This window comes from Alternaria arbusti (assembly GCF_024043155.1).
Source record: "Alternaria arbusti strain BMP 1465 chromosome Unknown scaffold_13, whole genome shotgun sequence".
Classification (NCBI taxonomy): Eukaryota; Fungi; Ascomycota; class Dothideomycetes; order Pleosporales; family Pleosporaceae; genus Alternaria; species Alternaria arbusti.
The window spans coordinates 415,245-429,984 of record NW_026249953.1 but is presented as its reverse complement, the minus strand read 5'-3'; the positions used below and the strand labels follow the sequence as shown (position 1 = coordinate 429,984).

The following is a 14,740-nucleotide window of genomic DNA, read 5'->3' as shown; positions in this document are numbered from 1 at the left end:
TTCCCGCTCGCGCAATACCACGCGGCGGAAGGTACCACCACCACGATGCGCGGGGTATCTCCAGGGTGAACGCCATGGTAGTACTGCGTCCATAACTCTGGTCCACACACGCGATAAGGAACTGAGGCCGTTGCGACTGTACTGTGGTAGGCGATAAGCGATGTCAAGATGGTTACGATCTGCAGTGCATGCGAGGTGGTGTGGGAAATGGCGGGCTAGGTAGGTCCTGACGGGCGTTACTCCGCGCTAGTATGACGTGCCGTCACACTTGAGCTGACCATGCGAGATCCACGTCAACCATGTTAGGGATCTTGAAGGTCGGTAGTCATTATTTGTTTGTACCAAGAATCTGCACGTCTATGTTTGGTGTACATAATCTCGACGTAAACACCAGCAATGCATAATGCAGGCCAGCGCAGTAGCATGACCACGTACCATGGTCTACTTCCACAACTTGCTCAAACTGGTCGCCTTGTCGTCGTGCTTATTCAGCACCTTCGCGGTCGCCAGATCGAAGTCCTCCTGTGTGACGTGCACTCTCCTCTCCCTGAGGGCGTACATACCAGCCTCAGTGCACACACCCTTCAGCTCAGCACCTGAACATCCGTTCATCTTCTCTGCGACCTTTGTCAGGTTGATACCACGCGTCAAGTTCATGCTCCTAGAGTGAATGCGCAGAATGTCGGCACGCGCCTCGACGGTTGGCGGTGGGAACTCGATCTTTCGGTCGATACGTCCGGGTCGCAGGAGGGCGGGATCTAGAATGTCAAGTCGGTTGGTCGCCATGATGATCTTGATGTTCTTGGTTGGCTCGAAACCGTCCAGCTGGTTCAGCAACTCCAACATGGTTCGCTGGACCTCGGAATCACCACCTGAGCTGCCCTCTACTCGACTTGATCCAATGCTGTCAATCTCGTCCATGAAGATAATGCTGGGTGCGTGTTCTCGTGCCATGACGAAGAGTTCGCGAACCATGCGACTACCCTCACCAATGTACTTCTGTACCAGCTCGCTACCCGACACACGAATGAACTTGCAGTCGGCGTGATGTGCGACCGCACGCGCAAGCAGTGTCTTTCCTGTTCCAGGAGGACCGTATAGCAGAACACCCTTGGGCTGAGCGATACCGAGCGATTCGAAGAGTTCGGGATGTTGCAGACCCAGCTCAATGACTTCCTTGATCTCCTTGATCTGCTGGTCCAGACCACCAATCATGTCGTATGTGCTATCGGGCACCTTCTCGACCATCATGAGCGAGACGAGGGGATCGACGGACGAGGGAAGGAGCTTCTCGAGCTTGTAGGAGTCACTGAGGAGAGTGACGCGCTTTCCGGCGGTGAGTTTGCTGATATCTACGCTGTCCGCGACATCGACGACTGCCTTGATTAGTCTTGGTTCGGCCTACTCGTGAGGTCATACATACCATATTTGCCTTCAGGGTGAACCTTTACAAGCACCTTCTTGGTACCCATGACCTTTACTACCTCTCCGACGTAGGATCCCGGTTGCTGGAGAAGGCCGAGCTCTTCTCGCAATAACCGTACTCTTGAGTTGTAGTCATTGCGCTGGGCTTCAAGTCGTCTTAGCTTGGCCTGTCCCTGTATGATCTCGAGCTTCATCGTCTCGATCTTGTTGTGGAAGAAGGTATCGAGCGCCATGGCTGTGGCGGGCGCCGGCGGCGATGTTTAGGCTAGGGTGTTGTTTGAGGCGGGGTTGAATGCAAGGAACTCGTGTAGTGAGCGACAGCGAAGACGGTGGGGTAAAGGTTGTGGGTGAGATAGCGATGGCGACTGTTGCACCTTGGTGTTGACGCCCGTGACGGCGTGGAAGCTTCCGAAGCTGGCCATTGTCGGATTAAGGTTACGCCGGGCCACTAGCGCAAACGCGTTGGAGGAAGGAGCGCCTGAGCCCGAACACTGCAACGCGTGACTCTCTTTCACGTAACTACGAGTTATGTACTTTTATCAGTCACATTCCACTATCCCAATCTCGCCTTATATAGATGAGGCATCATTTAATTACCATCACGCTATTCTCACACTATACGAGACAAAGATAGGGCCGCCATATCCAGCCCCGAACCCTAACCGCAATCTCTCACCGCGCGATTACGGGCGCGCTTACCTGCCTTAGTCGCGCGAGCTCGAGAAGTATCGACAACGACTTGGTCGTCGTGCCATAGTTGATCTGCACACTCTGCTCCTCGGCCACGTTGTCCTGGATTCTCAGACTGCTCAAATGCTTGTATATATCTGTATCCAGCGGAGCATTGACCTGAACAGCGTAACCACGAGATGCATTGTTGATTACGATGCGTTCGGTCTTGACGGGAACTTCTCGTGGCGATGCTTCTGAGTCATCAACGAGCGTCTCGTCTTCGCTATCTTCGCCATCACCATGACCCGCCTTGTCGAGAGCCTTGAGATCAGCCAGAGTCAATGGGACAAAGCCGTCATCTAATATCGTTAGTCTGGATACATCATCGTCAGCCGAAAACCCACTTGATGGACGTCGGCCCTTGAGCAGTTGTGCAATTTTCAGGCCCTTGCAATCCTGGACAAGCTCCCGGAAGGACTCGTCGATCCGCTGTATAGCTTCCGCATTTGCTACAGCTTGTTTCCCCTACATGCGTCACATAATCAGTCAATGTCTCACACGATTCGAGGCTCGAAGTTCTTACCATGGTGCGGACTACTCCTACGTGGGCGACTTGAATGGACAGCACGAGCACAGCCTTCACTTGGACAAGCTCGCCCATGATGGCGCTCAGCTTCTTCTCGTCTGCTGAGCCGTCCACCAGCTGGCGCGCAAACTGGATCATCTTACTTGTGGTTGACGGAACCAAAGTCTTGATCAAGGCAGCCAGCCTCTCCGACACGTCTTGTAGTCGAACCAGCTCCGCAGCAACAGTGGGTGTCTTCAGGTCCTGCTCATCGTAGATCATACCCATGATTGCCTTGATACTTTTGAGTTCGCTATAGTGTCGAGCCAGGACCTCAGGAAGACCTTTCTGACGAGCGTTCGCATCGCGGAGGCGTTTGAAGATTCGGAAGACTTGCTCTACGAGTTGAGTAGTAGCTTGGATTGCGGATACAACAGCCACCGCTTCAGCCTGTTACGACAATTAGCCTTGCCACCCATACAAACGAAGTGGACTTACCATAGTGTTCAAGGTATCGGTTGAAATTCCTTTGGAGAGATAAGAGCACAAGTACTAGGAGATTGCGCAGACAGCTCGAAGGGTGCGAGACAGCACTTAATGGCCAGCTGAACTTACCCAGAGCGTTATTGGGGCGCAGTGTCGATTGCGAGTTGACCGTAAGTACGGTTGGTCCGGTGACAGTTCGCAGCGTGCATGCAAGATAGCGACCAGTGATTCGCCCCCGCGAAGCGATCTGCAGCCATAAATGCACCCCAAAAGAACTCCAAGTTCGCACCGCCATTGGCGTCCAATGAGGATGGACATCTCTCTGAGAGAAGCGGTTGAAAGCTGACATTACTTGTGCATGATGCCACGTCGTCCTTGGACCCCGGACGGGAAGACGGTGGAGGTTGCGCCTAACTCCAATTGCCGCTTCTTGTCTCTTCGCTTGTCGGTTTAGCCAGACCTGACCGAGCCAGCGCCGAAGAGGAGATCGAACTGGCGATGCTTAACAACATAGAAGCGATATATGGCAAAGTCGTCTTTCTCTTCTTCCGGGTAGCAGGCGAGATTGACATAATCATTCGTGGGCGGAAGGTGGATCTGGTCTGAGCCAGCTTCTACCGTGAACGAAGAACTCCTGTATACTACGAGGCTCAGCCGACGCACGATCCTCTCCGCGATGTAATTATGTGGGAAATCGGGTCGAAACATGGCGAAGACTGGGTGCCGACTGTCATTCTTGCTAGGCTTGAGGATCAAGTTTTGTCCTTGGTGGACAGACCGATCCGAAGCGCGTATCTAGTCGTCGTCAGCCGCCACCTTTCAAATGGTCACGCTGGGTGCTCTTACTGGGAGTTGTGCAGTGAACGTTGCGGACACCTTCGACGGAGCTGAACTCTTCAACACCTTGCGTACGTCCGTCATCGCTATGCATCTACTCGGTAATGCTGATTGGCTCACAGGGTGAACGATCTTCGGATCCCAGCCATACTGATAATTTACAACTAAAGTATTGCTTGGAATTGTCAGGAGCGTGCTCCGTCCATTGTAGCGGAGTTCGACTTACATGCTGAAATTGTAGACGTTGTCTGCCACGGTGCCATTGATTTGAAGAGCATTACCGCTGGCGATATTCCGGCTGACAGACGCTACTCCCGTCATGACTTGAACTTCCTTCGACGTACGATTAGCAGTAGACATTTGCGACATGTTCGACGGCGCCCACAATATTCGCTGGAGAACATCGGCTTTGAGGAAACTACCTATGGGGTTGACCACACTCGGATGCCTCAGACATACGATGAAGGAAGGCTGTGGAGCTGTGATTGGGACAAGCCTCTGGCCAGCCGAGCGGGGTACGAAAAAGCCTTGACCGGTGTGCTGCAGGCTGCATACGGCTGCCTCAAGGTTGCTGGATGATGTTCTCACAGCCCTGTATCGACGTGCAGTTCCGGTCAACTCGCAACGGCAAAGCGTATTTTCAAGCGAATCATGACCCTGGATACCGATGAAACGATAAGCGCTTCTTGGTTCCTGTGCGAATCTTCGGCCTGCGCGCCCATCATCTTCTGCCTTGCCGCGAGACTCGTGCTACACGCAGTGCGCTTCGCAGGATCATCAATTCCTTACCTCCTCACGCCACGGCAACCATGAGCAACAATGGACGATTGCACCTTAGCTAGCGCTGCTTCCCGCAGCGTCCCAAACTCCGTCCGTGCGACATCAGTAAGCCCCACCTAGATGCAGCCCGATCGCCTCGACTGCACATCATGGATCGCTATCGCATACGTGAATGTGTCGCACAGCTGGTCGACCATAGCCCAGAGCAGGCCGTAGAGATCCTTACTAGGTGCTGTGAAGAACGGGAAAGAACCCTCCAGGAAGTGTTCTCGTCCCTAATACAATCAAGACCAAAGCACAACGAGTCTTCCTTACCTGTCGGGAACAACATCAATGTCACATTCCCACCACGTGTTCCGCCCTCTTCACATGGATCGCAACACACTGGAACTCCGCCTCCCCGCCAGGGGCCGCCACGCCGCTTTCCCTCGACATCATATCCGATAAGCCCTCCTGCTACAGCATCATCAGTAACATCTCACTCTACCAGGGACGAAAACAGCTCGGGAGAGTACATCCTGCTTCCTACTCTCGTCGGCACCAAGGTCGTAGACCACAAGGTCCGAATGAGACCGGCCTTGATCAAGCACAGCGTGATACGCGGTGACGTTGTTGGCAGACGACAACTCGAAGACTCTTTCAATATAAGTCAGGCCGGTTTAACCCACGTGGAAGTGCCACATCGCGTAACCGGAGAACTTCGACTGGTACCAGTCTCATGCGCCATTGAGCTTACATGGCGCCAACCTCATTCCAATTCCACACACGAAACTTTGTTTTACGTGGTACCAAAAGAAACGCTTGACATAGACATCCTTCTTGGCTACGACGATTCGGGTCAAGAGATTGCAGGTGTGTATACAGTGTAGCGATAAGTGGATTATGCGCTTTGGCTGACTAGATGCGCGCTTCTGCCAGAATACACACCTACTATTGTCCCTCAGTCCCCAGCTCGGCAACCTTCAACTTTCCAGAATTACAAGCAGGAACTCCGCCCCCTTGCCCCGACACCACCTCCAGCATCTTTTCATCGTTCGGCAGTAACCTATGACGGCGCAAGTTCCATCCACCGTCATGACGACCGATACGACCCACATCAGGTGGGAGAGCCACCTATCTCCCGGCAGCAGTCTTACGCAAGAAATATGGAGGGCCAACAGTCTTCACCAGCGCCTACGGTCATGGATACGCATATCGAACATCCACATCCGCTTCGACCTAATTTTGGCCCTGGCGCGCCGGCTCGTGATGCTGATCCTAAAAAGGCTACTGATAGGATCAGATTGAGTGTTATATGGGACGCGACGACTCTGAATGTATGGCTAGATCTCAAAGAGTACGGCGAAGACTTCTACCAAGCCTTCCAGCAACAGGCTGCAAAACAGCGCAAGGACATACTCGATCGAACCACTATGAGAATTCAACTAAAGAAAGACAAAACCCTACCATATGAGGAAGCCTATCCGCTCTCTCTTGATGAGGACGAGTTGGAAGCAGATTGGGAAACGACCTGCGAATGGTTGAACGCGAACAAGAGAGACAAGATGCCGCATATCTATGGGGTAGTTGAGACAGATGGAGGGTGAAGGATAAGTCTTTACCCGGCTTCTCAATCTGTAAAGCCATACGCATTATCACACCGACATCGAGCGCTGCTTGGACAGACGAGCGCTTCCGAGGAAGTTGTCGAGGTGCTACCGCTCCCGATGTATGCGACGGGGCAGTGTGCGTCCACATGCAACACGGTTATGAGTGTTAAGGTCAGTGTAGCCTGCAAATTTAAGAAGAGATCAGTAAGAATTAACGAGGAACAGTGGGAGTAAATGAGGCTCACGGCACGAAAAGAGGTTGCGATTGACATCGCCCAGAACTACACAAATTGCCTACTTACGCAAACCTCTCAAACCCGTCCAGAGAACTATCTATATATTCGGGCACATCAAGTACAGCCAGTGATTTCGGAGGAGGCGAGAAGCGCCTCGACCATGAGGAAGCTGTCAGAAGCACCCTTAGAACACCACCAGATGTTTCTTCATCTGGCTTGTTGAACGATTTGCCCAGCTTCCTTATGCTCTTAACGAAGTCATCCATTTCGTCCTCCCACTTTGAATCATAATACTCGATACCGTCGATCAGGATAAACATGGCGCTATAGTCCTTCCGCAGATCTCGTAGAAGATGCGCGAGCGCGTCCGTGTACGTCTCGAGGTCAAGCTCTTTCATCTGCGCCTTTTCGTCGTGTCCAAGAAATGACAGTAAAGGCCGCCCTCTCTCGCCAGTATGCCCATCTTTATCGCACATCGCGAGCAGTTGGACGAATAATGCTCTTGCCATGATCGCTGGTCCGGAGCTTACGGTGCTTCGTCCACAGAAGAAGGGAAGGACCAGCGTGCGCGGCGCCTGTTCCAGCTTCTCGTAAAGGAGTGATATGAGGAAGCTCAGCGGCGATGTTGGCTCGAATGCGCCGTGGCCCTGGACGCACAGTATCTGAGATTTGTCTGGCCCTCCCAACCAGTCTCGGAACTCGGTGGTGTTGCCCACCCAACCGGCGCGGTTTTGGAATTTGGTTGAGCTGTTCAATCCATGCTTGCGCACCATAGGGACTTCTGATACATGTGTATGCTTGGCCGGCTTTAGTCGCAATTCTTCCATAAATTGCTGCGGGGTGGTAGCTGCTTTGGCAACTTGCTCTTCAAGCTCCATTATCCTTTGTTCTAAGCGCGAGTCAGCATGTGGCCTGCAGTAGAAGACTTCTGACTTACGCTGACTTGCGGCGTTCAGTTCTTGCTGTCTCAAGACTTCAGCATAGCGCAATTTCTCGTCATGCCCTTTCAAAAGTCAGTGTCAAGAAACAGGGACTCAAAGCTTAGACCGAGGGCTTACATTTGGCATTTTTCACCACGTCGTCTAAAGTTTCCATAAGTGCATTCATCCCTTCCCCATATGTCTTCATTGTGTCTTTGTACTCCGCCCGAAACTCAGTCAGACTTCCATCAATGCCGTGCATTGTTGAATTAGTTTCAAAGTTTTGGGCATTGGTCTGGAGTACTGTAGAGAGTGTAGCGCGTTGAACCCAGGCCGAATATAATTGAGTCTCCTCCAGGAAGCGAGTTTTGGACTGGCGAATACGTTTGAGGCATTCATCGATCGCCTTTGAGTAGTTACTGTTCTTCGAGATACTGTCCCTGGTGTGTTCTATAACGTCAGTACTGAGTTTAGACGCAGTCGTCAATTGCGTGGTCTACTCACTCCAGGAAGACTGTGTATACCATCTAATAATTTCCTCCAGGGCCAGAAGGAGATTGATATAGATGTCGTTCACACACAACTGTATGGTGTTACGTCCGGGATAGAGTGTCTGGTATTGTTCGCACTGATTGACAATTTCGGGCACTTCCTTCAACAGTTCCGCCATCTTCTCGCGGATTTCGGCATGTTGCGTCATGGCCTGTCGTGGTGTTAGCTCCTGACTTGTGGTGTACCTAAGTAATTGGCTGGAAGTCACGAACCGTCAAAATCAATGTTAGCCCTCCACAAAGGGTTTTATATTCCCCATCAGGCAGCAGGCCGACAAAAGACTGTATAGACGTCGCGTTATCTCCAACGCGTCGGAATGCGCGGCGTATGTGTCCCCATGTCGTATCATCCTGATGGGAGTTCTTTACCACCAGGTCTATGTGCTCAGTGATCTCTTCCCAGTCGTGATAGGAATTCAAGTCAAAATTCGCTATCGCCTCGTTTTTGGATTTCTTCTTCGATTTCAGAGCTGCGAGGGCGTGGGCGAAGCTCTCCTTCGTTGCAACTACTCTCAGTTTGCTCTCCCGTAATGCTTCTTCTTCGTGGTCGAGCACCGCCCCACCAAAAGCGAACGGAGCAGCTACGAACTTTTGAGAGCTCGGATCGAAATTGCATGGCAGCTCGCCTTCGGCATTGCGGAATCCTGCATCTCGATTTTCGATGAAGTCGACTGATATGGGCTGCATGGAAGGCGCGGGGAACCCGCCGTCGGCCCGTTGGTGGGGCGGCATGGTGCCTGCGCAGAATTGGCTGCGTAGAATCGCACTACTTATGGTCGCCGGCAGCGCAAACGAACCGCCTATACTTCATGCCATGAACTTGGGCGCGTACTTCAACGCCCCCGAAGTGGGCGCCGGCAGATACCTGAGTTTTTCGACGTGGCTGAAGGCCCCAAGGCTGACATGCGCACTTTGCCAATGAGGTCCGCGGGTACTACACCCACAATCTGGCGGTTCGCATCTGGCGTCCAATTCCGGCGACTGCATTCAGCTGCCAATATCGACGCGGGATCCTTTTGGGGGCCATGTAGCTGCCTGCGTTTTCGTTACTGCAAGCTACCCACAGGTGCCGCCACCGCCCTTGTTCCACGCATCCGATCATGGAACAGCTCGTAGGTAAAACAAGATTGCTTACCCGCCAGCATGCTGGAGCACGGCATTCTGACATGGCGTTTAGATAGGCTTATTACCATGCCACTCAGACGCAGTCTCATTCCGCGTCTTCTCCAATCACACCAAATCGCCCCCAATGGCCGAGGATTAAGGGCTTGCCGACGCATGCTCTATAGACGTCACTCTCACGTCTTCTAGACCTTTTACAACTGTAGCTGGAAACGAACGATTGGTGCAACAATCAGAGGTGGTCGGGGATTGAACTAAAAAGGGAGGTATCACTCGCTTCACCGGTTATTAGACTGAGCTTTGCGATGTTAATGCACGCAGCGACTGCAAGGCGTCATCTGGACTTCGGGTTCTGCTCTCTCTGTACGATGGTGCAGGATAAGGCATTACCAGATAAGCCATCTTACTAACTGGTCCGAACATGAGTTAACCCCACATTGGTGAACACCTCTCACTCGTGCCCTCTACACGCTGTCTGATTCATCGTCGACGTTTTGTATGCGGCGCTTGGACAAAGTTCGCTCAACAACTCAGGTCAGATTCATGCGCCACAAGGTAGGTCTTATTTCGGCGCATCTACTCGAAGTATCGTCATAACATAAACATCAAGAATAACAGAGATTTTCTAACATTCGATCAATCCAGATCGTTTCGTATCATTGATAGATTTGGAAGAGAGGTCGACGCTGTAATGACTGGCTCTGACGACTCAGGAGTGGTACTCTCCGCGAGTGATGAACAAAATGAACCGAGTACGTCGCACATCTCCTTCTGCTTTGTCAGTTGCTGAATACACGTCAGGTGAGATTAGCGAGTCCGAAAAGGTCCCTACGATGACTTCAGACGATGTAGTCGAGTCTCGCAGCGATGCGACACCTACTAAGCTCGACGAGAGCTCAGCAGCACCGGCGCCAGAGATGAAGGACGACAAGTCGCAATCGGAGGATGCCAGCGTTGCAGAAGCATCCCCTGACGACAAAGGCAAGGCTTCCATCAAATCTGAACATAACGACAACGATGTTTCAGACGCCGACAAAGAAGACCTCAGTGACGGTACGGATGTCGATGAGTATCTGGAAAGATACAGATCAAAGTACGACAACATGACTGCGCGTATCAAATTAGCACCGAAACGCGTAAAGCAGACTCACCAGTATACGTCAATCTTGGAAGAAAGACTTTCACTCCTGGAGGATAGAGCCATGGCTTTTGACAAGAAACTGCGCAGAATAGAAGACGGTAAAGACGAGCTTCCACCACCGCCTGATGAGGATGAAATTTATCTGAAGCCTGAGCTCCACTTTCTACTTTCGAAAGGGCTGAAGCCCGTACCTGGCGCACCAAAAGTAAACGAGACTCACGAAATCGACGTTTTCGTTGGGGAACCAGAAGTCCAGAAGGGTGAGAGGTTTCGACGACGAAAGACGCAGTCCACCGCCTTGGAAGACGATGGTGCTGATGAACAGGAAGTCGCATTTGATCCAGCCTCGGACCGCACACCTCAATCCATCGACGATAAAAGGCTTAAGGATGAAATCGGAAAGGCCAAGAACAAGCAATTTCCAAACCGAGTTCGTTTCAACGCCGAAGGGGTGGTGTATCTGTTCCGGAAGTACCTTGGCGGCAACAATGGCTCATTAGACGATATCGTGCTACGGCCTTTCAAGCCTCTACTTCAGAACAAGGAAGAGATACTGAATGTCATGTTTGAAGTGATTTCAGTGCTGACTAGAATCGTCAATCAACGCGGAAGGAAGGGTGCAGAATTGGCCGCAGATCCCAAGAGTTCCGAAGAAGCCAAAGATGTAGACGCTGGAGCTGAGACACAATGGCCTAATGTCATTCCCGCCTTGATAGACAAACCTGGGCCCATTGTGTTACAGGAGCTCAGGAATGCCCCTGATGCCATCACAACAGAAGATTGGGACATTGTTCTCAAAGAGCTCGATCTTTTCGACGAGCAAAACGGGTGCTCTGGGGAGAACATGAAAGGCTGGCCAAACCTGGCAGAGGTTGAAAGATCCTTTGGATGCTTCAAGAGCCTGCTGGATGATTACCTGATACCTGGCCACCTGGAATATCGAGAGCGTAAGGCCAAGAGAGTGCGGTTCTGTGATCTATGGCATGTGTTTCAAACTGGAGACCTCGTGGTTACCAAACGCTTAGCGAGCTTGGACGAGACCGAAACCCAGGATCGGCTAGGTATGAGGGTTCTCATGACAGCTGGTGGCCGAAGGGTAATCATGTCCAAACTCCCCGCCCCGGTCTTACCATCTTCTGTCAATCTATCAACCCCCAAGGACAGGATTGAACCCATAAATGGTGTCAACCCATTCTGCATCCATGCGTATTATCTGGACTTCAACGGCTCCAGAATGGTTCCTGTACGACGACGGATTGTGATTGCTCCATACAATGGCGAACGAAACATCTCGGATCTAGAGGTTGTTCCCATCGAATATGCGACTTCTGCATTAGATTCGCTCGAAAAACGAGGACAAAAGTTCGTCAAGGCTGTTACAGCCACCACGGCGCCTTATGTGGATTGCAAGGGTCTTGAGCTTCGCACTCGTGAGGAGCTCAACGACAGAGTCATCGTTGATATGAAGAGTTATTTTGGTACGAACCCTGGCGAGATTCCATCGTACCAGGAACCAGAAGAGCTTGACATATCCGAGACTAGCGATTGCCCGCATGGAACGGGCTGCAATTACGCGTGCCTTTCCTGCTACCACCGAACTACGATTGTGCATGATCAAATGACAGATCTTGCAGCCTATCAGGAATACATTGATGAGAAGCCCGTGTTCAATCCGCTGTCAGAGACGCCAAAAGCTGGTCTCATAGAGCCTTCGGATTTCAGCATTTGCCATTACCGTGTCTTTGCCTACAAGCTACGTTCGCGTGAGTGGGGTAGGTCTAGAACTCCATCAATGTGTCAAATTCGCGCTGATACTTAGCAGTGCATGTGAACGTCAAGCATCTTGAGCCACCGCAAGAGATCGACAGAAACAGAGGGTTCGAGAAGCTAGTCCTGTCGGAGGACCACAAACACATTCTCGAGTCTCAGGTCCGAGAGCACTTCCGTAAGAAAGGTTCACAAGCCGTTGGGGGAAGTTCGGAGAATGACATGGACTTGGTTCGAGGCAAAGGACAAGGCCTCATCATCCTTCTTCACGGTAAGCACCCTCTCGTAAATGTTGAAATATGTGACTTACCATACTTAGGGGCTCCCGGAGTTGGCAAGACTGCCACTGCCGAATGCATTGCTGATCTGATGGAGAAGCCGCTCTATCCTATCACATGCGGCGACCTCGGAAGCTCGGCAGAGGACGTCGAGAAGAATTTGAAGAAGCACTTCACGCTGGCTAGCCGCTGGGATTGCGTGATGCTGCTAGACGAAGCCGATGTCTTCCTCGCCAAAAGGAAACTTGAAGATCTCCAGCGCAACAGTATTGTATCGGTATTCCTCCGTATGCTGGAGTACTACAAGGGTCTACTCTTCCTGACTACCAATCGCGTCGGTACTTTTGATGAGGCTTTTACATCCCGAGTGCATATCTCCCTGTTTTGTAAGTGATAGCAGCCTGTTTCAACAATCGCACTAACATATCCTAGACCCCAACTTCGACAAAGAGACCACGCTTAAAGTGTGGAAGACTTTCATCGACCAAACCAAGTTTGTGCTCGAAAGTAGCGGTCGTACCAATGTGACCGTGGATGCGGAAGGTATCGAGAAGTTTGCCAAGAAGCACTGGAAAGAAAACAAGCAGGCTCGCTGGAATGGGCGACAAATCCGCAACGCTTTCCACACTGCAGTCGCTATGGCCGAGTTCGGTGCACGAAGTCGAAATGCTAGCGAAGACTATGACGACGGCAAAGACGTGAAGATAAGCGTTGGTAGAACGGAGTTCGAAAAGATTGCCAATACCGCTAAAGAGTTTGGTGTTTACATGACCGAGACAATGGGGGATCCTGACTTCGTAGCATCGAGAGATGGATTGAGGAAACAGCAGAGGGAGCCGAAAGAGAAGACGAAAAAGAAGAAAAAGAAGAAACAGTCCAAGTCAAAGAAGCAAAGCGAATCGAGCTCTTCAGAGAGCGAGAGTGAGGACGAGGAAGAGTCTGACAGTGATTAAGAGGCTGGAAAGGAGGTACGCAAGTGGACACTCTTTTATAGTGCGGTTTCCTTAATAAATCGGTGGTCTTTGCAACATCTCTTATCTCCAATGAGCCAACTGCATGTTGCCCAGCGTATGGCATAGCGCGGCAGTGTCCGTCAAAGGAAGACGGCGTGCAGCCTTTAAGCTTCGGGGCTCGCGTGCCTGGTCTGAGCGCCTCACGTCATCCCTCTCACTTGCCGAGGCATCGCGTCGCTCGCGCACCTCAACTTCATTAATCTCTTTGCACAACCACGCACCACACCACAGACCCAGTTTGAACGATGTTCAGAATGCATTAGATTATGCCATTATCCCGACGCTATATACGCCTACGCAGAGCTAGTAGCTGAGGCGACAGGCAGGCTAACCGGCATGGGAGTGCCGGAAGCCGAAGCTGTTGACGATGAGCCGCCGCCACTGCCACCACCACCGTTCTTCTTCTGGACGACCGCGGATACGACTTGACCAGCGGTGTTGGTCACGATGTCGACGAGCGCGTTGAGAGGCTCGTAGTTGAAGGTCTTCTGTGTCATTCCCTGGCCAACTTGCTTTGCGCTTCCAGCGACTTCGGTCATGTTGAGCTGTGCATTGGGTTAGTGGTTGTGAACCACTTTGTTATAAGGGTATGCTTACCTTGAAGTTTCCGACAATCTGCTGAAGGGCGTCTCCGCCGCTTCCCACGACCTCTTGGACGATGTTGCCGAGGTTGTCGACTAAGAAGTTGAGCGTCTTTCCGTTTTGCGTGATCGATCCGAGCTATATGCTGTTAGTTGTTTTCTGACATCGAGCCATTCGGATACTTACAAGGCCATCAACTGCACCGATCACTTCCCCGACCAAGTTGGTGACGTTTCCGATCAAGCCGATCAAGAGAGGGTTCAGGTCCAAAGAGTCGAAGACGCGCTCAACGATAGAGACCAGGTTGCCCAATCGTACAATTAACTCGAGTTCAACATCTACATCAGCAATAGTGATGTTGACCTTCTCCACGGCGACCTGGACACCAGCATTGATCTGAACGAGACCGGCGACCTTGGCGTTGAGGTTAAGATCTGCCTGAAGCTTCTCGACACCTAGTTCAATCCTTCCAACGTGCAGTTCAGGGACGCGGAGAAGCACATCTGGGGGCGAAGATCCAGTTGGCGCAACCTCTGGCGGTCTCGTAGTAGTTCCGTTGCCTTGCGGTGGGGTGCTGCTTGTAGGTGCCGGGGTTGAAGGAACGCCAGATGACGACTGCGCAGAAATGAGTGTAGCGAAAGTAAGAAAAATGCTGATGAGCAGTAGGCGGATAGAGAACGACATGTTGGCGTGAGCGGCGACGACAGCAACAACAACGGCAATAGTAACGAGCGAGACAGCCGTACAAGTATCAGCAAACCACGACCCACGTACCG

The 14,740-nt window shown here is 51.8% G+C and overlaps 6 protein-coding genes across 6 annotated transcripts; 2 read left to right on the top strand and 4 right to left on the bottom strand.

Annotated features, from left to right (window-relative positions):
* Nucleotides 1–441: 441 nt before the first annotated feature.
* LET1 (26S protease regulatory subunit 8) lies at nucleotides 442–1,658 on the bottom strand (the record flags this gene model as incomplete). The annotated part of the gene is made up of 2 exons (XM_051448924.1): nucleotides 442–1,376; nucleotides 1,424–1,658. 2 exons carry the CDS (start codon nucleotides 1,656–1,658, stop codon nucleotides 442–444), a joined length of 1,170 nt encoding a protein of 389 aa, XP_051299921.1.
* Nucleotides 1,659–2,097: 439 nt separating this feature from the next.
* On the bottom strand, nucleotides 2,098–3,163 carry J4E86_008411 (uncharacterized protein; the record flags this gene model as incomplete). Its single annotated transcript, XM_051448923.1, has 3 exons — nucleotides 2,098–2,622; nucleotides 2,681–3,112; nucleotides 3,161–3,163. The coding sequence occupies 3 exons, from the start codon at nucleotides 3,161–3,163 to the stop codon at nucleotides 2,098–2,100; spliced, it is 960 nt and encodes a 319-aa protein (XP_051299920.1).
* Nucleotides 3,164–5,839: 2,676 nt separating this feature from the next.
* On the top strand, nucleotides 5,840–6,351 carry J4E86_008410 (uncharacterized protein; the record flags this gene model as incomplete). The annotated part of the gene is made up of 2 exons (XM_051448922.1): nucleotides 5,840–5,865; nucleotides 5,907–6,351. 2 exons carry the CDS (start codon nucleotides 5,840–5,842, stop codon nucleotides 6,349–6,351), a joined length of 471 nt encoding a protein of 156 aa, XP_051299919.1.
* Nucleotides 6,352–6,652: 301 nt separating this feature from the next.
* Nucleotides 6,653–8,793, bottom strand: J4E86_008409 (uncharacterized protein; the record flags this gene model as incomplete). Its single annotated transcript, XM_051448921.1, has 5 exons — nucleotides 6,653–7,479; nucleotides 7,528–7,593; nucleotides 7,649–7,950; nucleotides 8,140–8,213; nucleotides 8,431–8,793. The coding sequence occupies 5 exons, from the start codon at nucleotides 8,791–8,793 to the stop codon at nucleotides 6,653–6,655; spliced, it is 1,632 nt and encodes a 543-aa protein (XP_051299918.1).
* Nucleotides 8,794–9,926: 1,133 nt separating this feature from the next.
* Nucleotides 9,927–13,322, top strand: J4E86_008408 (uncharacterized protein; the record flags this gene model as incomplete). Its single annotated transcript, XM_051448920.1, has 4 exons — nucleotides 9,927–12,096; nucleotides 12,147–12,362; nucleotides 12,411–12,707; nucleotides 12,802–13,322. 4 exons carry the CDS (start codon nucleotides 9,927–9,929, stop codon nucleotides 13,320–13,322), a joined length of 3,204 nt encoding a protein of 1,067 aa, XP_051299917.1.
* Nucleotides 13,323–13,675: 353 nt separating this feature from the next.
* J4E86_008407 (uncharacterized protein) lies at nucleotides 13,676–14,648 on the bottom strand (the record flags this gene model as incomplete). Its single annotated transcript, XM_051448919.1, has 3 exons — nucleotides 13,676–13,927; nucleotides 13,980–14,102; nucleotides 14,151–14,648. The coding sequence occupies 3 exons, from the start codon at nucleotides 14,646–14,648 to the stop codon at nucleotides 13,676–13,678; spliced, it is 873 nt and encodes a 290-aa protein (XP_051299916.1).
* Between the last annotated feature and the right edge of the window lie 92 nt (nucleotides 14,649–14,740).